The sequence below is a fragment of the Stomoxys calcitrans genome, chromosome 3 (genome assembly GCF_963082655.1).
Source record: "Stomoxys calcitrans chromosome 3, idStoCalc2.1, whole genome shotgun sequence".
Classification (NCBI taxonomy): Eukaryota; Metazoa; Arthropoda; class Insecta; order Diptera; family Muscidae; genus Stomoxys; species Stomoxys calcitrans.
This window is the reverse complement of record NC_081554.1, coordinates 10,836,940-10,862,440: the sequence shown is the minus strand read 5'-3', so window position 1 is coordinate 10,862,440 and position 25,501 is coordinate 10,836,940. Positions and strand designations below refer to the sequence as shown.

Genomic DNA, 25,501 nt, shown 5'->3' with positions numbered 1-25,501 from the left:
GGGTTGGAATCCTCCCCGAGAGTGAACCGAGAGCTGCGGGCAGCCACTTTAGTGCCGAACAAACAGGGCCGTAACACAATTTTCATTTTTTCTTTATATGTCAAAGGCATCGCCGGTAAATGTCACCTCTGAATCATCTTGCGCCGCATAGTTACTGCTGGACTCGGCATATGATGATTGAGTTTGTTGTTGACTGCGTGCTCCATAGCTGGTTGATTGCTCTACATTTCGGCCAGTGGGACGTAATTTAGGAGTTTGGAAGGTGTTTTGTTGCTGATTACTGGAATTGAATTCATAAGTCATGGTATTCGAATCTGGTCGTTGGTAGTTTGTTTTGCGAAGCATTGCCTTAAAGTTGTAAGGTGGTTCCTCAGAGTTCTGTAAAAGAAGAAGCTCAAAGTACTATGATTGGTTTCATGGCTTTATATTTTGTTACCTCATAGTCTCGATTGCCCATCATATTTTGTAGCTCCTGCACAGGATTTTGCGATGCAGGTGGATATGAATTGCGCATATTTTGGTTTCTATTTGGGCTAGTTGATTGCGGATTATCATTGCGATAGAAATTCGTCGGAGGCATGGGTGGTGGCGGAGGTGCAGGATAACCTTTAAGACTGTTGCGTCTGGAGCCCCAGCGCTGGGGTTGTTGTGAGTTATAATTTGCATTGTAATAGGAATTGTAGTTTTGATTATAGTTTTGATTGTAATTCGGGTGATAGTTGTTCATGCGCATTTGCACTTGGTTTCTATGTAAGAAAAAAGATTTATTACTTTTAATATTTTTTCTAAACATTTTTTTTATATTTTTTTAAATTAATACTTTTTCAAATCTTCTCTTACCTTCTCATCATTTGTGGATCGCGATAGAAATTTTGATTGTAAATCACATCGCTTTCGCCCATACGATCCCAATTGGTCTGACATGCTTGTTCCTTTTTGTAGGCATTGTAGGTCAACAATTGTGAGGTCATTGAAGGATTTCTTTGCAATGGACTATCCCATGGCTCCTCGTCATACATCATGTTAGACATTATCGGAGAGCTTGAGGGAAATGCTTGTCGTGCTAAAGAATTGGCAGGATCCACCATGTATTGTGTATCATAAAAGGGTATATGGTCCAAACGCAAGGGTAATTTACGAACTGCCACCTGTTGATAATATTTGAAATTGTGTTAATTTTTGGGACAATCGATTTTACTTGTAACGCTTGCCTTCATGGGTCCAAGTTGGGCTGAATTGACTTCTTTGGTATTGATGCGATCAAATGGTACAGCGCGAGTGCATTTATTAAGTCCGGCAACCATTCGTTGATTATATATGTGAGCCTAGGAACAAGAGAAAATACAAATAATTATATTCCAGCCATAGTGCTAACAATTAATAGATTCAATCAATCATAATCGTGTTCCTTTGTTGAATGCAATGTGGTAGTTAATGGCAAAGGCTGGCAAGAAGAGGATGAGTAATAGATCCCATTAAAAGGCAATTATCTCTGAATCGCCTTAATTTTAATTTTAACACAGATGGTCTTTATTGCACAAAGGTAGATATGAACTTGAACCTATTTAAAGGAGACCCTTCCGATTTCTTGGGCGGCATGCAATACATAACTTTTAGTGGCATAGGGACAAACCAGCCACCAGGATGAAGAGAAGCTGGTGACGATAGAATACATAACCGTACTGTGCCAATGTCCGACAAAGGGCAGACATAGACATGAATATATGTAGAATGGTGACCTTCATCCAAAAGACAGCATCTTCGAATGCTTATGAGTTGAGATCATACATCTCTACCTCATTTCTTAAGTATCATAATTTCCAAATGGTCAAATAACTGTGATATAATTAAAATTTTCGGCCAATATGGTCAGATTTGTAAATGGAAAAATGAATCGGCAAACCCAAGGAGTCTTTTCTTGTATAGGCTCGCTTAGGCAATTTTAGTATATTAACGATAGACAAAGCTCATGGTGAAAATTAAACTCATAACACACGCAGTGGTAACCCGGGAATTGTACCAACTCAGCAACCTTGGCTCTTTTTAATGGATGGGTGCACAAATGCAAATTGTTTAGGTCGTTACTGAGCCGGGGTAATAGAGAGTATATTGGCGCACCAACCCATTCCCATTGTTGAGGTCTATTCCTGGAACGGCTACTACCAATACCAGACAAAGTTCCAAGATCAGTTATTTCAGCAGCAAAATCATCTAATTACCAGTCCGGAATAACAACAACTACTCTGTTTGTTACTCTATCATCTGCTCAGCATCAGCTAGGTGCGACGAATGTAAGCGAAGGTGACACCTGAGGAAAAACGAAAAATTTTCAAGCCAGAGCAATAGGTAAGATTGAAAAACGATCGTAACAACCCAGTCTAAGCGGTGGCCATCGTAGCGCAGAAGTTATCATGCCCGCTGACGGTTTGTTAGGATACGTCACTCAGGGGATGCAATGGAAATGTCTGGCGAGCTGCTGCACCTCCACGTAATCTTAGTGTGGGCATACTCATTCAGCGTGCAAAACGTGGAGCCCCCAATCTGCTTTGCCAAAGCTATGCCATGAAGTGTGATGCGCATTAAGGTCTCCTAGAACCAGGCGATTATGGCTGGACAGTACGCCATTAATGTCGGACCTGAAAACATGACCATTCACGGGTCACAACAAATAAACGACGAAATATACACGTTGTATAGCTCTATTTTTTCAGTACCGGACTTGCCTTCCATATAGAGGTCACTAGCGCCAGGCGCAGCCGAGATGGGTCTCTACTGGTGTATCACGAAAGCCAATCTCGCGTCGCCACTCCTTAAGCGATCCTTATGTAGCACATTTTATCCGTAACAAATGTGCAGGCTACAGCTCTCTGTGCAGGGTCAGCTTTGTCTCCTGGATCGCTGCAACCAATATGTTCTACTTCTTAATTTTCGTCGATCTTGCATCGGAGTCCGTCGCAATTTAATTGCAAGAATGATACACTTCCCGGGACTGGCCCAGCAATATTGGGGTTGGGGTGTTGCTGTTGCGTATATTGCCGCACGGGAGAGGTCGGAGGGGTAACATAGTCTGACGACGATGTTTCGGACCCACTTCTGTTTATGTTCGCGCAGCACCTTGCAACATATTCAGTACGACTATACTTCAGTAATGACGTAAGGCCAGAGCAAGATCGGAAATGCACCCACTCCATGCACCGGTCACACCTCACCGAAAACGAACGATGATGGAGGGGGTTTTTGCAAACGAAACAGAGCATGGGTCCGGGGTTTTTTTTAACCCCGATACGTGTCAGAAGCGTTGCGGAGAAGGCACTCCGAGATGTTCCTATCCAATTAGAAAAAAAATCACGAACACGTGGAATCCTTCATCGCCAAGGGCTTATCCTTCAGTGTACAATACACTGCTACAACAACAACTAACCCCTATGCTTTCCCCCGATTCTGTTTAGTCTCTTTCTTTTTAAACACGCTCCTCTTGACAATTTGAATCTATAGTTCTCCCCAGAACCTTACAGAATTTTTCAGGGATCGTAACCTGAAAATTTTCTGTGAAATAATCGGTCGCTCTTAAAGCGGAAAAAATTTCGAATAGTAATCACCAAAGAGCCTGGGGAGGCCTTATAAAGTCTCTTTTCTGTATAAACCCATTACTCTGCAATTGGGCAAGAACCAGGTAAAGAACCTCAAGTTGCTGTCCCCCACTCGTAGAGCGGAAACTTGTAGACGTGTCAACTCGCTCCCTATAGTAATATTAAGGCTGTCTTTAGATGACAAACTTGAGAAGAATAAATTCCCGTAGGTCAAGGACAATTGTTGTTGTTGTAGCCATATTTTTAATGTTGCGGTCAAGCTCCATAGGTGAGGAAGCTAGTTGCGGTCCATAGAACGGTTCGCCGCGGGAACGTTATGGCCATTGGCTATTTAAAATAGCTTATAATTCGTCTTGTCATACCTAGTATCATAGGCACTCAGTATTTAAGCAAGTGCCGGTGTCGGTCAGCCTCTTACTGAGACACTTCTCTTGATGTCGGTGATTGTCAGCAGTTGCAATTGCAGCTACTGCGTATCCCAAGCATTCCACTTTCCGCAGCCTGTGGACGCGGCCGGTAGCTCCCAGCTCAGGTTCTCGTGATGACGTTGAATATCACACAAATCGAAGCTCAGAATTTCAATCCGTGTAGTGCTCACATTCATCCCGTGCCGGATCTCAAGGACAATTGTCGCCCTTATGTCAAGGGTGACTCTTGTGTCAAGGGAGATATCAAAGTGATAAATTATCTTGTTGCAGCGTGAGCCACAGAAGCAGAATTACCAAGTGGAGGCTTTCAAGCCAAAAGCTCCCAGCACGCAATAACTATGAGCACCATTTACAATATATTGGAACTTTGAGCCCCGACATATGTGTTTGAATTGCATTCGCGGACAATCAGTGGCATCTAGTGGAGAGTCTCAGTAATAGGCCGGGTGGTACCGGGTCTTGCTTTATTTATTAGCGCCTTTAAATAACCAATGGTCAAAACTTCCCGGCGGCAATTGATCCTATGGACCAGAACTAGCTCGACTGATTAAACTGCCAGCACAACAATTGATGCGTACCGGATCATAGTGGATGCATCCCATCAAAAGGGCAAAGATTCTAAGAATGGGAAAGTTGTTGTTGTAACCACATTTCATGTGGAGGTAGCGAACATCACCAAACTCCTAAAGATGAGTAAGCTCGTTCCGGTCCATAGGACCGTTCGCTGCAAGAATGTGATGGTCATTGGTTAATTAAAGGCGCTAAAAAACTCGTCTTGTCATATCGAGTATAATGGCACTCAGTTTTTAAACAAGAGCCTCTCACATGACTGTAGTCGCATCTACTCCGTATACGAAGCATCCCTCTATCCGCCACCTGTGTACACGGACGGTAGCTCTCAGCGGAGCTTCTCGTAAATATGACCACCACATAGATGCAATCCCATGGCAGCTGGTTGTACGTACCGGATTGACCCGATGAAAGCATTCATCGGCAAGGGCTGCCACCTCAATGTGTGTTCGTTTACTGAAAATTTTGTGCAAATTTGCACTAATTGTTACTGGAAGTCGTTCGCGTACTGCATTTGCCAGCAGAAGAGAGCGAGAGAGTACGTGAGAGCGAGCAGTGTTTGGTAATTGAGAGCTAGCAAATTTCTACTGGAGGTTTTTTCCCAAGCAGAAATTTTCAGCATCGAACAGCTGTTTTATGAAATTCAGCTGTTTAATTCAAATAAAAAACGAAAGAGAGTAAAGGTTGTTCTTACTCTCCTGCAAATTTTTACTGGAAAAGTACGCGAACAGACCTTCAGTGTACTACACACTGCTACAACAACAACAACCTTTCCAAATTCTCTTTAATCATTTTCTCTTTTAAACCTTTTTGTTTCCTTTTATCCTTTAATCATTCTTCTCTGTTTATCCTTTTCATCCCTTTTTCTCATAATCCGTTTTCTTTTTTAATCAGTGGTTCTCTTAAATCTTTTTCTCTCTGAGAGATTGTATGCAAATCTTTGTGATACTCACTTGTTGGCATAGATTAACAAAATCCTGAAATCTGGCCGCTCGATAGTGCAACAAAACTTGAAACAGAGATTTCTGACGCCATTTACGAGCATAGTGACGAATGAATTCCGCCGTTTCTTGATTAACGTGCCCAGTTTTATCAACCAATGGAGAATATCGCTGCTTTCCTTCTCGATAGCCACGGTAAGCTGAAAAAAGAATTGTTTGGTGAAAGACAAAAAGAGACAACGATAGAAATAAATAAAAAAAAAAATCAAAATAATCACAGATGTATTCCAGGCAACTTAGCAATAAAATAAGATATGCATAAAAATGTCTTCTGTAGCACAGGGCCATGTTGGGGGGCAGATAAGTCCATGTACACAAAAGGAAGGAGGCCATAGACTGTTGCTGGCTGTGGGGGTTCAAGGTTTTTATGCGGTCGATATGAGACGCTAATTTAATTAATTTTTCATTTATATTCAATGTATATACATTCACACTTTGTTTTCAGTTCAAACTATGCCGCTAAAGATGTCAGTCAGCTACTTTGTCATCGATTTCAGGTTGGGTGGGTAGTGATGTTAGCCATTGTTAACAGGCTGCCAGTTTATAAGCCCATTAATAAAAAAAAACACATTAGAGAATTTGCATGGGAAGCCTTTTAAGTGAATTACATGCAGCAAGCACCCAACCGCAGGCAGCTCGAATCAGGTCACCCACCCTCTTTTCGGTCATATTGACCATATATGAAAAGGCTGTCGGCTACTCAATGAAGAAGCAAGGAGACTAAGACAAATTCGTTCGTTATGTTATTTTATTTGGAACATATTTAGATATGAGAAGTTAAATAAGTGTAAATATGTATGTTGGTATGTCTTAAGGTGTGTTTTGTTTAAATATCGTAGTTTTATGCATACTTGTTTTGTTGTTATTTTTTTATATTTTAATATGACATATTTGGACGTTGAAAATACGTCAAAAGATAGGAGATTTTAAATCTCATTTGGTTTTAAGGACGATTTCTATTCCTCTTCTTGGTCGAAAATCATACTCTCACGTTGGGAGATGCGAGCAGCAGCCAAGGCCTCCTCTTTGCGTGTTTCTTCGAAATTATCCTCTGCCTCCGAAGGTGTTTCACTTATGTCTACATATTCAACATCAACGCCTAGTGTATCTTTACCTTTTTGTATTTTTGCTGCGGCCACATCATTTTTGCCTGCCACCTTGCCTATGGAAAATAAGGGGAAATCACAGTTTGGCTTCAAACTTAACTTTAAAGTGTTTGTGGCGAGCATTCATACCTGCTGCTGGCTTTCCTCCAGTTTTAACCCTTTTGCGGGCCAATAGGGCACGTATCATGGATTGCACTTTAATGATCTTCTTTACTTGCGTCTCGTATAATCTGTAAGGTTTCGAAATTTTAAAGGTTTTGAATCGCTAATAACAATAAGAAGAAATCTATGTAAAAGCAAAGATCCCAACAAAATTTGTTTTTTTGAAAATTATTTGTCATAAAATAAAACAAACAAAAATGTGCTTAGTACGGCGGGCCGAATCTTGGGAACCCACCACCATGAATTCGGCAAAAAATTTCCATAATGTGTATGTACCAAATTTTAGTCAAATAAGCACAAATTTAAGCTTCAAAGGGTCGTAGAAGACTAATCGTGAAATCGGTTTATATGGGATCAATATCAGGTTATACATCGATTCGGACCGTATATGGCCCAGTTGTTGGAAGTCATAACAGAACACTCCGTGCAAAATTTCAGCCAAATTGGATGTCAAATGGGGAGATCGGTTTTTATGGGAGCTATTTCAGGTTATAGACCTATTCGGACCATACTTTGCAGTTTTTGAAGTCATAGCAAAACACCAAATAGGATGCGATTTTCGTCTTCCTGGACTTCAAGATGTCAAATCGGAAGATCGGTTTTTATGGGAGCTATATCAGGTTATGAACCTATTCTGGCCATACTTGGCTCAGGTGTTGGAAGTCATAACAAAACTCTCCGTGTAAAATTTCAGCCTAATGAGATGACAGGGGCTCAAGATATCAAATTAGGAGATTGGTTTATATGGAAGCTATATCAAAATCCGCCGAAATTTGTCACAGTGACATATGTTAGGCTTCTCGGCATCCGTGGCCTATATGATACCGATCGGTTTGTATTTGGATATAGCTGCCGTATATGCACATCTGCCGACATAAGGTCTTGGGCCCATACAAGAAGCAATTATTACCCGATTTCACTGAAATTTGGCAACTATGCTCTTTGATAGTCGTGTTCAATATGGACCCCATTTTTCCATATTTGGATATAGTTGTTATATAGACAGAACTCCTGATTTAAGTTTTTGGCTCAATAAATGGCGCATTTATTTTCCGATTTCGTTGAAATTTGGCACAGTGACCTATGTTAGGCTTCTGCCCTTTATGGTTTCGAATGGTATATATTTAGATATACCTGCCATATACAATCCCATGACAGCTTGTTGCAAGTACCGGATTGACCTTATGGAATCCATCATCGGCAAGGGTTGCCGCCTCGGTGTATAACACACTGCTACCACAACAACAACCGATCTTAGTCCTTGGACCCATAAACATCGCATTAATTATACGATGTACTATTTTGTCCAGAGGATCAATACTTTTAGGGACATGTGTCCTTAAATCTTTCCTGGGTGATTTGTACACCAAATTGGGTCCAAAATTTGCAATCAACTCGGAACGACTTTTATCAGAATCCTATTTTGTCCTGATGGGCTATATATCCGTTAGGATACTACCTTTAGACGCCTCTATATCCAATGGGTATATCATATTCGTACTCTACTCTCAAATACCTTTCATTTTATACTCATCTCGTCTCAATCAGTCAACATGTCCGCTAAAAAGGTGTTCTATGGTGGGGCGTTCCCCTTATTTTTTTGCCAATTCGTGTTTAAGGTTTTCTATAAGACTGGAAAAAAAATTTGCTTAAATCATTATCCCTACCTCTTGAATTTGGTGTTTTCCAAATTGAGGCAAAGGTGAGGGTCCGCCCCATACGGATATCAAAACAATAAATTGTACTTTTTTGGGGGGCCCTGCCTGGGTTAGGTGCTTGGCACAGCCTTCTTGGTCCCTTTTCTTTCAATTAAATTTTACACTTACCTTGCTAAAAATTCATCATTGTAGTAGCGCAGGAAAACTTTTGATTTTCCAATATCCCAACCTTCCATTTTCAGACGGATCAACAGTAAACGACTATTTTCATAGGTTATATCCACGGTTTCATCGAAATCAAAAGCCAAAAATTTGTAACTAGAAAATTGTAAGGAAAAACACAAGTAAATATATCAATTCAATAGCCCCACCCCTCTCTCCAAATATTTAACATAACTTACCGCTTAAGAAACTCTTCATAGGTTAAACGGCATGAGTAGCCCTGTTGCCGGCATATAATTGTGTCTAATACTCCGAGAGCCCGCATTTGTTGCTGCACCAAATCGGTGTGGAAGGCACGCGGCTTGTATTCTAAATCAGCACGAATGCACCGCACAAAATGCACACCAATGTTGGTGTTTTGGCTAAGAATTTTGAGCAAGGTCAAACAGGTGTAACGGAAATTGGCAGCCAGTGTACGAAGATTATTAACTTGGGAAATAACACCCATGGATAGGGTATTGAGAGTCTAAGGAGAAAAATTGAATAATATGAGAACTAGAAATGGATTGGAAAGAAGGAGGTGCCAAAGAAATAAGGAAAAATAAAATGAGAAGACGGATCACTATTGATTCCTACACATTCACTTAACAATAGTCTACTTGAAATAATGGATCTAATTCCATAGAGATCTGACTTGGAACTCAAATGAATCAAAAGTATAAATCCTCCTTGTTGCATTATCCTTATTTACTTACATAAGCTCTCCTTTGTGAATCATCATCCTTATGCTGTACACTCTCGAAATTCATTGTTAGATTACCAGCTTTGGTCAATTGATTAGTGAACATGATCATTACGTTCTCATCCATAGATGAACGGAAAGTTTCAATCATTTCGGGAGGTACAAAATCCCTATTGATATCAGTGAAAGCTCTTGTGTCATAGACAATGCGTCCAGTATAATGGGCCACTGCAATTTCAGTGGCTGTGTGTTTCTTAACAAATTGGCTGTATTTCTCACCAACGCGATCTAAAAAAATGAAATTTTAATGAAAAATATAAACCAGTGCAATGCTTACTTACCCATTATTAAATCTTGATCTTGACTCATGCGTGAGGCTTCATCGATGATAAAGAAGAGACCATCTGGCTTAGTCAGTAAATTATCCAAAGCAGTTTTGTTGTCATAAAAATTGAAGTTTTTCGTTCCTATATCGTCAGCTTCCTGTTGTATGATATGCAAAGTCATTCTATTGAGTTTGAAACTTCATTGTTTTTTGGACTTACCATTTCCAGCATCTCATTGACAAATGTACGCTGATTGTAGTGATATTGCATTTGTTCATTAAATGTATTGATCATCAATTGTTCCAAGCCATTATGACTGAAGCATTCAAAGCCATACATGTCATGGATAACAATACAGTTGTTATCACCGCTGTGCAAAAAAAAAAAAAATCAATATACATATATGACCAATTTTTCGAAATTGTAAGTAAGCACAGAAATCCAAAATGTGTGTTACAATGTGGAGAAAATAATGTTTACTGGTAAGATAGCAAATTATGATTTAAATATTTAAGACATAACACTTATTTATATTTCTTAGTTAATGTTAAATAACGAATCTAAACGCGTTAATTGACCAAAATATCGTAATATTTGTCAGCCAATCATATGCAATCCAATATCATTCATGAGATATAACAGCGGAGCCTGTTAATTTTGACTACCATGATCTAATAATCTCCATGTTCCTTGTACTTCTTGGTTAGTTACTATCGTCTTCTACTATTCTAATGTTTAAGACAAAAATATTCGGTATTTTGTGTGGTCACGAATTATCCAACATTGTGTTTTTTGAAGGAGTTACCAGCATTTTAAGTTTTGCAGAGAAATTTTGATTTTTTTCAACTTTCTCCATAAACGGTTCATTGAGGCGATACAACCATTTTAAGTTTTGAAGAGAAATTTCGATTGCATAACTTTCTCGAATAGACGCTTCATTGAGGACTTACAAACATTTTAAGTTATAAACAGAAATTTAGATTTTGGAAGTAAAATCGGAAGATCAGTTTAAATCGGATCCATATTAAGATTTATAACATAACTCAGAACCATACTTGACATGAAAATTGGAACTTGACATGGAGAACCGAAGACATTGGGAAATTTTTCAATCAAATCGGATAAGAACTGTGCCCTCTTACAAACACTTTCAAGTGGGGGTGGTGATGCTCGTCAAGTTCCTTAGTTCGTATTTGAATTGCAAATGCATATTTGCCCAAAACCATTCCATTAAGGAATAGGGACAAACTTCTCCGATTCAAGTTAAATCTAAATTTTAAGGGACCTCCTCTTTTAGAGCCTATTCCGAACGGCGTTCCGCAGTGCGAAACTTTTTTGGGGAGAAGTTTTAAGATGGCATAGTACCTCACAAATGTGGCCAGCATTAATAGGGGTTAACCACAGCAGACATTTTTTCTGATGTTCTCGCCAGGATTCGAACCCAGGCGTTCAGCGTAATTGTCGGACATGCTAACCTCTGCGTTACGGTGGCCTCGTATTTGAATTATTGTTTGCGGCTTCTATGGTAGTCATATCGAGGAATCGGTATTTAAGGGGCCTATATTAGTTAAAGATCGATTTGGCACGACCGCTGGAAGTCATAACAGAAGTTTTTGTGTCCAATTTGAGCCAAATCAGGGGAAAATTGAAGCCTCTAGGAGCTGAAGAAGCCAAATCCTGGAATCGGTTTATATGGAGGATAGATCAGTTCAAAGTCCTCGTGCCAAATCTGGTAAAAATTGAGGCCATTAGGGGCTCAAAAAGTCAAAACTGGGGGCCGGGCTATATCCAAATCTGAACAGATATGAATTTTGTACTATGGCTTTTCCTATGAAATTCCACAGATGTGCCAAGTATGGTCCAAATCGGTCCACAACCTTATATAGCTTTCTCCCGTTTATAATCCTTGAGCCTCTAGAGGTGTTAATTCTTATCCGATATGGATATGAAATTTTTACTGCGACTTTTTCTATGACCTTTAACATACGTGCCAAGTATGGTCCAAATCGGTCCACAACCTTATATAGCTTTCTCCCGTTTATAATCCTTGAGCCTCTAGAGGTGTTAATTCTTATCCGATATGGATATGAAATTTTTTACTGCGACTTTTTCTATGACCTTTAACATACGTGCCAAGTATGGTCTAAATCGGTCCATAACCTGATATAAACCGATCTACCGATTTAACTTCTAGAGTTCCTATGCAACATCTAAGCCAATTATGGCCCGATTCGGTTAATAACCTGTTATAGGTCCAATAGCATAGCAATTCTTATCCATTATCCTTGTTTGTCCATAAGAAATACCAGACAAAGAACTTGACAAATGCAATCCATGGTTGAGGGTATATAAGATTCGGCCCGGGCGAGCTTAGCACGCTTTTACTTGTATTAACTGAAGAGATATATCTTTATTTATGAGCAGAACTGAAATGGCTATTAGATGAGGCGGAATATTTTGGACTCTAGAGGGTCGGTGGGTATATTGGTAGGCCCTCAAGTGTGTTATGTTTATTTTGGTTGATATATCTGCTAAATACAATTAAATGTCAAACATCCCTATAAATGATATATTTTTGTAGAATGTATCTTTTATTGTTAAAATTTGCCCATAAGCCAGGTCCAATACTTTGTTTACCCTAACCTGGTTATGTAAAGTTTTTGAAAAAGACCTAAAAATAATTCAAATACTTACAAAACAGCACGAGGAAATGCCATATTCATATTAATCTTATTGATAATCCAGTCCACCAATCTGCAATATATGGTCGAGGCTACAGCATCGCGGGCATTACGGGCCTCATCTGTGTTATATTGACGCCTTTCGGCCACACCGCCCTTGACCATAATGAAATTCGTCAAGGACCACATGAATTTTTTCTCATCCACACGCAATAGCTCTGCAATACGGGTTACCATTTCCGTATTATCCACTTCGGCATATTTGCCCGATTGCTTAAAACGAATATTGCCAATGTTGAGAATGGCTGCCAATATCTTGCGTACCGTTTCCAATTGTTTGCGATTGAAGTCGAGATCTTCCAATATGGTCTCAAATTCTCTAAAACGCTCTACGTTACCCTTGGCATCATCACGATGGTATTTCAATTTTGTGGGTGGTATATCGGCGGGTATACGCAAATAACGATAGCCACGTTCTGACTTGAGATTGTAGTCCTTGAGTTGACCTTCGGCGTTAAGAAAATCAAAGAAATAGTAGAAAATATGGAAATTATGTTGGGTCCTGCGGAATAAAATAGTAAAGGAGCACATAAATTTTAGAACTTCATTTGCAGGACACTTTGCACGTTAACCTACATGTCTGAGGTGGTAACACGCAGCTTCTCCAGCATATACATATTGTAAACAGCTCCAGACATTTTGCCTGTCTTGCCAAAAGTCAAGAAGTATTGCAACACACATCTAGTGGAATCATTGTTGATGGGGGTGCCTGCATTAACCAAAGCCATAATGGCTTTATTGGCATTTTCCACACGTTGAGTAGCGCCACGATTACCCGCTCCCAAATAGCATAGATGCTGTATTATAAGCTTGACATTGGTTGATTTTCCCGAAAAGCTTTCACCCGAGAACACAATGTGTTGAGGTTCCTTGTGATGCAACATATCCTGGTAGGCTGTGTCGGCAACAGCAAAAATATGCGGCAGATTTTCCGATCTGGATTTGCAATTATATTTCTCATGAAATTCCGGAGGAAACTCATTCTGCAATTCATTGGAGTTCAAGGAGAGTAGAATGTCACCTATAAATGAATAGGACTGACCCATTTCCATGCGACTGCGTAGGCATTCTAGAACAACATCATCTGCTGGATTTTCAATACCAGCCAAATCTTCTTGATACATGCGTTCGGGTTTGCCCTCGAAACGCTTAATAAAGCCACGGTCTACCAGAATTTCTGGTTCCCGATACACACCTTCGGCTTCACGGCTTAAGCCAATGAGTTCGACAATGTCGTTACGCATCTAGACATCAAAAGAGAGAAAGAGTCATAGCTGATAGATAGAGGGTAGTAGATAAATGTGGGTGTGGTAACTGAGGTGGTAGATAAAGTTGAATCGCTAGCACAATAGTTAAAGATCAAACCCTCTTTTGGGAATCGAACCCACAACACTCGCAATGGAAAGTTTAGTATGCTACCAACTCGGCTACAATACGCTCAATTAAGATTGTAAGTGTAAGTAGAATAGAGAGAGAGCGGCCAAAGCTTTAGAGGAGATATAACTATGTAAGTGTGAAAATTTGTTAGAGGGAGATAGGGTTTATGGAACTTAAGCGGGTAATTACGCAGAGACGAATCCGTGGTGATGATACAGTAGAGATTGAACGCATGCAAACAGGGAGAAAAAGAGAACGGCCTTGGGAAAAAAGGCGTAAAAGAGAATAACGACGATTGAGAGAGTGAGTTCTGTACATAGAAATTTAAATAGAGGGGAGATTGAGGAAGAAGTATTGGGACAAGCAACTGGAATATTGTAATAAAATTTTCCGACAGCAACAGAAAAAAGAGGGAATTTTGGAAAAGATAGTGGCAGAAGTAATACTGAGAACGGGATCGAGAGAGAGAGAGTTTAAATGTTGTGAAAGAGGAAGACGATGTAGAGGAGCTTGTTTTTTTGTGCAAAATTAGTTTAACTGCTATAACTACTAACCTTTTGTGGCTTGTTTCGTTCACCAAAACAGCTGATTTTATAAAGAAAAAACAGCTAATTTCGATGAATTGGCGAACGAATCATGTGATAAAAAGTTAATTGTTTCGGTAGTAAAATGGATAAAGAGATTGAGTCGTGCAGAGAGAAATATGAATGTGGACCAAGAGAAACTGAGAGTATGAGTGATATCGTGAGAAAAGTCTTTGTTGGAAATGGTTGAAAGAACAGGCTTAGAAATAGAATGTGGCAGACATAAAGAGAGAGCTGTGTGGAGAGAAATGTGAATGAATTGGGAATGCATGGATATAGTGTAAAAAAGGTAGAGAGCCAAAGGAAGTTTATGAAAGCAAAGTATAGATAGGTGGGAGTGCTTGAAGGAAAAGAATAGTCATTCGTATAACTGTGGAAATCTTAGAGAATGTTAGTGGCAGAAAGAAAGAGTGATATAAAGTGAGACTGAGGTTAGAAAGAGTGTGAGTGAAAGTGGAAAAGAAATTGAAATGAGGCAGAGAGAGAGAGACAATAAGGCGCATAGAAGAAACCAATAGTGGCTGAGCGTACAGGCTTAGAAATAGTATGTGGCGGATATAAATAATGCCTTGTATGGAGATAAGTGTTGATGTAGAGAATGAGTCGGATATCATTGTATAAAAGATGGAGAGCCAAAGAAAGTGAATGAGAGCAAAGAATAGACATTTGTGCAAATGCAAATTGCAAATTTGCTCATGAACATTCCATTAAGGAACAGGGGCCAACTTCTCACATATCAGTGAGTGCAGTTCGATTCACGTTTAAGGGGCCTCCTTTCCTCTTTGCAGACAAGTTTTTCTACATGACATAGTACCTCACAAATGTCGCTAGCATTAGGATGGGAAAACCACCGGTGACATTTTTTTTTCGTGGGCCAATTTGCAAATGATGATAGAGCAAGACAAATATTCAGAAAGAGAAAGAAACAGAGTAAGAGGAATAAGGTAAATACATAAAGAAGAGGGGATTGTTAACAGAGAAAAAGCGGATGGAGATGAAAGTGAGTAAGACAGATTGGGAAAGGATGTGAAAAGTATATAGCAAGAAGGAGTGCAAGAGAGAGATAGGTGATAGGGAAGGAATTAAGGTTTAAGAGAAAAAAATTGCGACACATTGCAATAGGGAAGAATTATGGCTGTAGGCAAATGGCATATCGAACTGGATAAAGAGAGGGTTGTGGAAATTAGGAAAATGGTGCAATTAATATAGAGCGTATAGGACCGCAACAGATAGTTGGAAATAAAGACTTATTTTGAACGAGCACAAAAGTGAAAAACAGAAAACGGACTAAGAAGAATAAAGACTTTTACTGAAAATGATCCATTTGGTTTCGCTTGTATGTGACTATCAGCTGTTTTCATAAAGTAAAACAGATGATTGAGTGTTCGATTGACTTATTTGAGTAAACGAGGTAGGAGGTACGAGTTTAAGGAATGGTAACGAAACAACGAGATAAGAGTAATTAAAGGCCTCTAATAATTGTTATAAAGAAATTTTCTTTTTAAGGGAGATTAAGCGATTAAGAAAGAATTAAAGAAAGCTCGTAACAGAGAGAGAGAGAGAGAGAGGAAGTTAGAGAGAGAGATGGTATGTAAGGCAGAAATTAATATAAATGAAAGTTTGATACGAAATTAATTTATTTATTTATTTTATTTGCTCAAATATTAGCCAAGCCCTATGACCTTTTTTGACTAATGGACTGCATTTAAGTTTAAAATATTAAAAAAAATGTTTCCTCAAATATAAATATTTAATAATGGATGAATGACTTGAGACATCTATAATGAAAAATAAATAATAATATCAATAATAACACAATATGAATTCAAACAAAACAATTAATGAATAATTGACAACTCGTTTTAACTTCAGCAACTAAAAGTAGCTGAACACAATAATTAAATTATTTAAAAATTAAAATCTATAAATATATTAACTTCGTTTTTATTATCTTGTTTTTTTTTTGTGCAACCCTAAAAACAAAGAGAACTAGTATAAAGTTTTATAAACAAATAATTTCTCAAATGAGACAGTTTTAATCAAAAATAAGTAATAACACTAATAAAAAATAACATGAAACTCTAAATGATTTACAATAGAACAAAACAATCATTGAATTAATGAATGAGTGACTACTCGTAAGTGGTAAGTCAATTGGAAAGGAAAATGAATTAGTACCAATACGAATCACCTTATTTTAAGAACAGAAATCATCTTACCTCATCATCATTGTCGAATAGTTCATTTAGGAAGGGATGCTCCACCATTTCCACCATCATGGGTCTATTCTCCTGATTCTTTTCCAAGCATTCCGATATGAAATCGATTAATTGTTGAGACCAATTGCTGGGCTTAAACAGAGTTGGAGGAGGATTTCTAACAATTTGAAATAAGGCACGGGAGGGATGCATATCTGCAAATGGAGGTTTACCATCGGCCAATTCAATAGTGGTTATACCCAAGGCCCAAACATCAGCACGGGTGGTGATTTCAGGTTCTCCTTAAGAAATAAAAAAAAAAAATCAAATAAAAAAAAAATTGGAAAAATTATTTGGCCACTCTTACTTGCATCCTGAGCCATAACCGTTTCGGGAGCCATCCAGCAAGGTGAACCTATGCAGGTGCCTCGCTTGCCCAAGGTCGACTCTACTTGACGCGACAGACCAAAATCACATAATTTGACATGGCCACTCTTGGTGAGCATAATGTTGTCACCCCTGATGTCGCGATGTAAAATGTGGTTACGATTAAGCTCCACGGCCGCACGACAGGTCTCTCTGATAATATAGGCAATATGCTCTTCACGCATACGGCGATCTAGTTTGATTAATTTTCTAGATAACTCCGCAGCTGTACCACCGCCACAGTACTTATGGGAAGATAAATATTGACGATTATTCTTCTTAGACTTTTCGAGCTACCCAACTCACCTCCAAAGCAAACCAGATCTCATCGGGCCCATCATTCTTCTCCAATTTGTAGGCACCATAAAATTCAGGCAGATTTGGACTATTGCAATAGTCCCTCAAGGTGCGATATTCCTCTTCTATGGCTATCTGATGGTCTTCATCGTAATGTTGTATCTTCAAGGCCACCATGCGATCAAACTCCAACTCCTTGGCCCTAAACACTTTGCCACTAACACCTTCGGCAATCTCTTCATAGATCTCGAATTTATCGATCGGATCCGGTAGCTGAGAATAGGGCAAATACATGGTTGTTTGGTATGATGTATTGCTCCAATTTTAAATTAATTGATTAATTCCACTGTCGAATTGGTAGCCACTGCAGAACAGAGAAAGAAACGTCTTAATGGTTACACACTCAATTTTCGAATGCTTGTCCGTAATTTGACCAATTCAACCTTTGGCCAAGTTGTAGTCAAGTGTTTATTTTATGACCCCGTTTTAATCCCATTAGCAGAATTTTTGCATAATAAGGGAAACCTTAGAAGATTGGTTCAAACCTTGGTAATAGTGTTTTTGTCAATCCACCCCACCACCCCCCGCACAAACACCCCTGTGTCTTACCATCAATAAAAATGATGGCCACTTAATGGCCCCTAAATCCCCTCTATAATTGGCTTATGTCACTATTTAAAAGTTTTGTTTGGACAGTAATACGAATCACATATGAAAGTTAAATGCTGGATGGTTGGAAACATTGATTCAAATCAAGCATATAATGGGGACCTATTCTGGAGGGTAAACAAAGTAACGGATTATAGTACATCACGTTTCGGCACCTACAAGTATTGTGTGTAGTTTTTTGTTATACCCATTCTGTTTGTAACACCTCGATTGATTTTCTTGACATTCAATTTTTCCCATTTATATGCGAAAAATATATCCTCCGAATTGTCTTGCTGAGCTGCCCAAGGTTTGGCGATTTATTTGTTTCGTGTTTAAATCGATTTTTATACCCTCCACCATAGTATGGGGGGCATACTAATTTCGTCATTCCGATGGTAACACCTCGAAATATGTGTCTAAGACCCCATAAAGTATATATATTCTAGATCTTCATAATATTCTAAGTCGATCTAGCCATTTTTGTCCGTCTCTCTGTCGAAATCACTCTGACTTTCGAAGGAGTAAAGCTAGGCGCTTGAAATTTTGCACAAGTCGTGTAAGTCGGTTGGGATTGTAAATGGGCCAAATCGGTTCATATTTTGATACAGCTGCCATATAAACCGATCTTGAGTCTTGATTTCTTGAGTCTCTAGAGGGCGCAATATTCATCCGATTTGGCTGAAATTTTGCACATAACGTTGAAGAATGACTTCCAATAACTGTATCAAGTACGGTGCCAACCAATCCATAACCTGATATAGCTGTCATAAAAACCGGTCTCCCGATTAGACTTGACTTGAGCTTTTAGAGGGCGCAGTTCTTATCCAATTTGGCATACATCGTTTTGGTACGACTTCCAACAACTGTTCTAAGTATGATCTAAATCGGTTGATAACCTAATATAGCTACCATATAAACCGATCTCCTAATTTGACACTCTGGACGCAATTTTTACTCGATTTGCCTGAAATTTTGGAGGTGGTAAGATAATGACTTCTAACAGCCGGTCCATACGTACGGTCCATATAGGTAAATAACTTGATGTAGCTCATATATATATTAAAAAAGCCATTCAAAGAAATTGACAAATGTGATCCATGGTGGGGGGTATATAAGATTCTCACCGAACTTAGCATGCTTTGACGTGTCCCTTTTTGTACGTTCTTCTCCCTGCGTAAAAAAGGTATGGAAATGTACAGAAACTTATCACTTAAGTTACCCTTAGCTTACTACAATGATGTTGTTTAGAAGAAAACATTGCAATGTATTCAAAATAGCACTGAGGAAATGAAAACCGATCTGAAGGAATGCGGATTGAAAATTTGCTTGTATTTAGTTATATCCAGTACGATACCTTTTAGACCACCACTTAGCAAAGTTATTAAAAACCTGTAAGGAAAGGCAAAATTCGGGCGGTGTCGACTTTATAATAGCCTACACCTACAGTACAAACAGTACAAAGTGGAAGCTATATCTAATTCTGAACCAATTTTGATGGACCTCGGCGAATGTTTTCGCATGGTTTTCAAATTTGAAAACATTATTGCAAATTAGCCAAAATCTGCCGAACATATACAATTTATGGGAGCTACATCTAAATCTGAACCGATTTTGACCAATCTTCTTAGATATTGTGGTAGGTAGGGCGAAATACATATATGACAACTATATATAAATCTGAACAGACTTGAAATTCACCAGTAGAAAGACATAGAGAATCGTTGCTTCCAAATTTCGAGAGAATCGATTAACAAATGAGCACTTTATTGAAATATTAGTCCAATTGTGACGAACATACGGGAGATATATCTAAATATGAATATATATATATATATATATATATATAGTACCTCATTGTTTCAAATTTCAGCGAAATCGAGTAATAAATGCAGTTTTTACGGGCTCAGACCCTTAACCGAAAGATCGGTCTATATGGCAGCTTTATCTAAATATAGTCCGATCTGAACCAAATTTAAGTCGGATGACGGGAGGCATAAAAAATCTCCCTGTTTGAAATTTCAGCGAAATCGGGTAATAAATGCAGCTTTTATGCATAACAGACTCTTAATCGGCAGTTCGGTCAATATCGCAGCTTTATCTAAACATAGTCTGATCTGAACCAAATTTAAGTCCCATATCAAGCGGATTAAAACAACTGTTTCACATTTCAACGGAATCGGGTAGTAAATAAAGCTTTTATTGACAGTTATGCCTAAGTATAGTCCAATCTGAACCATATTTGGGTCACATGTCGGGAGGCTTAAAACTACTCATAGTTTCAAATTTTAGCAAAATTGGATAAAAATAAAGTTTTTATGGGCTTCAGACCCTTCATCGGCAGATCGGTCTGTATAGCACCTATATCCAAATATGGTTGATTTGTCAGATTTCAGCCTAATTACTGTAGAGTGATTACAACATACGGACATCATTACATCGTCTTAAATTTTACTATGATCCGAAATATATATACTTTGTAGGGTCGCAAATTTATATTTCGATGTGTTGCAAACGGAACGACTAAATGAATATACCCCCTATCCTATGGTGGTAGGTATAAAAAAGTGTAAAAAAGCGTTTTCATATAAAATTTCATACAAAAACTACAAGGTGAACCTTGTACTTCGTATAGGGGCAGCGGATGACTCAACCGTCGGACGCTTAACATATTCGATTACCACACTTTAACTACAATGTATTACACCATTTTAGTAACCTCTTTATAATTTCATGGATAGTTCGGCTTGAGGTCATGTACAATTATTAAAAACAGGTGTCGGTGTTTTTTATTAATTGTTTTATTTAAAATTTTTCCAATATTTCGATTACCGTCGGTAATCTTCACCAGAGAATGGATAACGTAAAGGATTATAGTAACATAAAACAGAATTTAACAAAAGCACAGAAACAAAATATGAATTTGATTAAAATTTAACGTTTACACACCATAGGGGACATTTGCACGTCTAGACGACTAAGAAGAGACCAAATATCAGGATCTCAAATAAAAAAAAAAATCAAAAACAACAAAATTGTGGACACCCTTTTTAATCAAAACATCATAAACACGACGATAAGAAACAATTATTGAGTAAAACTGCTAACGCTCCAAGGATATATGGACTACCAAAAATCCATACAACAGGCACCCCACTTAGGTCGATATGTTCCTCTATAAACTCCCCTACATACGGATTATCCAAATACATCACAGAGATATTAAACAATGTTACGAAGGACTCAATATACAACATAAAGGACGGAATAGAATTCAAAACGAGAATCAACGATTAAGATATTAAATACGCGGAATTACTAGTCTCGATGTTGTATCCATGTTCCCCAGTGTTCCTGTCAATCTGGCAATATCGACAATGAAGGAGAAATGGACAATTAATCAAGAATATACAAAAATTCCAATGGATTTACTTATAGAGATGGTAATCTTATGTTCAAAGGATTCCATATATTTTATGTATGATGACAGGTTTTATGAACAGAAAAAAGGCATGCCAATGGGGTCTCCATTATCGTCGATTGTTGCATTCATAATCATGGAGGAAATACTTGACAATTGTATTAATAAACTGACGAGCAAACCCCGATTTTTGACCAAATATTTAGACGACATATTTTGCATAATCGACAAGAATGAAGTAGAAAACACGCTCCGAATATTGAATTCACAGATCCAATTTACAATGGAATGCTAAACAAATGGCATGCTATCCTACCTTAACACAGTAGTTCATAGGAAAGGTAACAGATTGAAGCTCGATTGGTACCAAAAAGAAACAGCATCGGGAAGACTCATTAACTTGTATTCAAAGCATCCAAGGAGTATACAAATCAACACTGCCAAAAATTTTATCGATAGGGTGTTTAAAATAAGCGACAAATCCTTCCACATCGAAAATGAGAAGAGAATTCGAAACATATTAGAGCAAAATGATTTCCCAAGAAAAACGGTAGCGGATCTAATAAAACACATGAAGAACAAAAAGGACAGGGATACGAAGGAAGTTGCACCAAGAATTTATAAAAGGACAACATATATTTCAGCCTTTTCGGAGAGATTTGGTAATTCCAACATTTACAACAAGGACTCATACCAACTGGCACTAAAAAGCGGCAATACAACCTATTTACCAAGACTAAAACCAGGATAAGGAAAAATCGAACGTGATATACAAGTCCAATATATGCCCAATGGCATATATTGGCACTACAAAATTAAAACTAAAGACAAGGATTTCCGGTCATAAATCGAATCAAAAGGCAAAGGTTAAGCCTCTAGAACAGAAGACTGCACTCACAGCACACTGTGAAACTCGAGGACATGTACCAAATTGCAAGGACGTCAAGATATTAGCCTAAGAACCTAACAACAAAAGAAGATACATATTAGAAATGCTGCACATAATTAACAACCCAACTGCCGAACGTATGAACTACAAAACGGATACATACCACTGTGAACAAATATGTAGAAACTTAATACAAAAATATAAGCAATAGACTAATATAAGCAATAGACAATAAGCTTCAGTCATTTTTGTGTGGTGTAAGAAATAAATTCACTTGTTTTAAAATGTAATTTCTGTTTCAAATGTTAAATTTTGAACAAATTCATATTTTGTTTCTGTGTTTTTGTTAAATTCTGTTTATGTTACTACAATCCTTTTAGTTATCCATTCCCTGATGAAGATTACCGGCGGTAATCGAAATATTGGAAAATTTTCAAATAAAACAACAAATAAAAACACCGACGCCTGTTTTTTTTTTAAATTGTACATGACCTCAAGCCGAACTATCCACGAATTTATATTCAAACAAGTAAAAAGGCGTTAAGTTAGGCCGGGCTGAACTTTGGACACCCACCACCTCGGGTATATATGTAAACCACCTTTCATCAAAATTCGGTAAAAATTGCATACCTTATGTCCAATAGCAGTTATATCAAAATATGTTCCGATTTGGACCAAATACTAATAAGTACAGTAGCTATATCTAAAAACAAACCGATCTGAACCGTATACGACACGGATGTCGAAAAGCCTAACTTAAGTCACTGTGTCAAATTTCAGTGAAGTGGGATTATAAATGCACTTTTATGGGGCCAAGATTTTAATTCGAGATATTGGTTTACATGGCGGCTATATCCGAATCTGGACCGATTTGGGCCAAATTGCAGAAAAATGTCGAAGAGCCTAGCACAACTCACCTTCCCAAATTTCGGCGAAATCGCACAGTAAATGCCCCTTTTATGGGCCTAAAACCTTAAATCGAGAGATAGTTCTATATGGCAGCTATATTCAAATCTGGACCGATCTGGGCCAAATTGAAGAAAGATGTCGAAGAGCCTAACTAAACTCACTGTCTCAAATTTTAGCGACATCGGACAATAAATGAGCCTTTTATGGCCCCAAAACATAAAACAGAGAGATCGGTCTACATGGCAGCTATATCCAAATCTGGACCGATCTGTGCCATATTGCAGAAGTATGTCAAGGGACTTAACCTAACTCACTGTCCCCAATTTCGGCGATATCGGACAATAAATGTGCCTTTTATAGACCCAAAACCTTAAATCGAGAAATCGGTCTATATGGCAGCTATATCCAAATCTGAATCGATCATGGCCAAATTGAAGAGAGATGCCTAAGGGCAACTTTTCTAAATATCAGCAAAATCTGATAATAAATGTAGCTTTTATGGGCCTAAGACCCTAAATCGGAGGATCGGTCTATATGGCAGCTATATCCAAATCTGAACCGATCTGAGCCAAATTGACAAGGGATGTCGAAGGGCCTAACACATCTCACTGTCCCAAATTTCAGCAAAATCGGATAATAAATGTGGCTTTTGTGGGCCTAAGACCCCAAATCGGAGCATCGGTCTATATGGGGGGCTATATCAAGATATAGTCCGATATAGCCCATCTTCGTACTTAACCTGTTTATGGACAAAAAAATAATCAGTGCAAAGTTTCAGCTCAATATCTCTATTTTTAAAGACTGTAGCGTGATTTCAACAGACAGACGGCCAAACGGACGGATATGTCTAGATCGTCTTAGATTTTTACGCTGACCAAGAATATATATACTTTATAGGGTCGGAAATGGATATTTCGATGTGTTGCAAACGGAATGACGAAATGAATATACCCCCATCGTTCGGTGGTGGGTATAAAAAGGTCAGAATTCGAAATTATATTTAAAAAAGGTCAACAATACACAATATAATGGTAACCTCTTTATAATATTGGGTTGCCCAAAAAGTAATTGCGGATTTTTCATATAGTCGGCGTTGACAATTTTTTTCAACGGCTTGTGACTCTGTGATTGCATTCTTTCTTGTATCAGTTATCAGCTGTTACTTTTAGATTGCTTAAGAAAAAAGTATAAAAAAAGTATATTTGATTAAAGTTCATTCTAAGTTTTATTAAAAATGCATTTACTTTCTTTTAAAAAATCCGCAATTGCTTTTTGGGCAACCCAATAAAATGTAATTACTGAACGCGTGTTTCAATTCAACTCTAAGACACACAATCACCTTTTGCCCTACCTTTTTAAAGGGATTTGTTTTGCTTTTCTATCGTAAATAATTCCACCAACAAATAATGTAAATTTAATTTCTTCTTTTTCTTTGAATTAATCAATCACTTTATCCTTTTTGATTTAATCTACTTACTGTCTCCATTAAAATTCTTATTTTATAATAAGCGTAGTTCGTGTAAACTCTTTAACCAAATTTAATTTTTTTTTAATACGACAGGACTTCAAAAGTGGTCCTTAAAATTTTCTACAGAGTTTTTCGATGCTTTTAAGTTAACTTTAAGGCAACAAAAGAGGTTGTAATGCACTTTCACATGACCAAGGACCAAAGGACTCAACACTTCATGCATAAAAAAGTTGAAGTTCGCATAATATATTTAACTTGGCTTATAGCAGAAAATATTTAATAATTTCTCTAAACAATCACATTATTTTATTATTTTTTTATTTTCTCTTAATGAGAATGTTATACAAATTTTTCATTAGAGTCCTTTAAGCAAAATGTTATAAAATCAATGTAGTTTTATATTGGAACTCCAAAGGACTTTTACCTATGTTTTCTATAATAAATACACTTTTTAATCAATTTTTCATTAACTGTGCATAAAATATACCATGTTCCCATAATCTAATTAGTCTTGCTATTGGAAATATATTTTTAATATTTTTCTTTCTCCCACATTGTACTAGCAATCACTTTACCCGTTTTCTATATTAATTCCAAATATTCACTGTATCCTTTGGTTTTCTTGAAAAAAATCCTTTGTTCAAAAGTTGAACTTTCTGCAACGAATTAGGTGATTTAAATACCGACCGAGTGTGCAGTTTTAACTGCAGCTAAAAACCAACTGAACAATTTTCAAATGGCCAACCAGACTTTTAGGCCAAATGTGTCGAAGCAAATGAAACCTTATATAATTCGCTG

At 37.8% G+C, this 25,501-nt stretch overlaps 1 protein-coding gene across 3 annotated transcripts; it reads right to left on the bottom strand.

The window, feature by feature from the left end:
• Positions 1–82: 82 nt before the first annotated feature.
• Positions 83–25,445, bottom strand: LOC106087242 (neither inactivation nor afterpotential protein C). Of its 3 annotated transcripts, XM_013252216.2 has the most exons (18): positions 25,279–25,445; positions 17,378–17,732; positions 17,013–17,316; positions 16,667–16,947; positions 13,063–13,730; positions 12,440–12,988; positions 9,965–10,115; positions 9,761–9,902; positions 9,433–9,707; positions 8,917–9,203; positions 8,684–8,833; positions 6,825–6,925; positions 6,704–6,751; positions 5,542–5,729; positions 1,212–1,325; positions 841–1,148; positions 437–746; positions 83–378 (listed from the first exon to the last, which is right to left on the bottom strand). In XM_013252216.2, the coding sequence occupies exons 2-18, from the start codon at positions 17,660–17,662 to the stop codon at positions 94–96; spliced, it is 4,446 nt and encodes a 1,481-aa protein (XP_013107670.1). In that variant the 5' UTR covers positions 17,663–17,732; positions 25,279–25,445; the 3' UTR covers positions 83–93. The 3 variants fall into 3 exon arrangements, with proteins under 3 accessions (XP_013107670.1, XP_013107678.1, XP_059220276.1); XM_013252224.2 differs by lacking the exon at positions 25,279–25,445 and having other exon boundaries at positions 17,378–17,794; XM_059364293.1 differs by lacking the exons at positions 83–378; positions 437–746; positions 841–1,148; positions 1,212–1,325; positions 5,542–5,729 and having other exon boundaries at positions 6,320–6,751; positions 25,279–25,443.
• Positions 25,446–25,501: the final 56 nt, after the last annotated feature.

Coding starts and splice junctions, on each gene's coding strand:
- LOC106087242 (XM_013252216.2), bottom strand. CDS start 17,662: ATGTATTTGCCCTATTCTCAGCTACCGGATCCGATCGATAAATTCGAG. Junction 10,116..12,439: donor GCATTTCCTCGTGCTGTTTT/GTAAGTATTTGA, acceptor TTTTTTGCACAG/CGGTGATAACAACTGTATTG. Junction 5,730..6,703: donor CGCAGCAAAAATACAAAAAG/GTAAAGATACAC, acceptor TTCTTTTTTCAG/CTTACCGTGGCTATCGAGAA.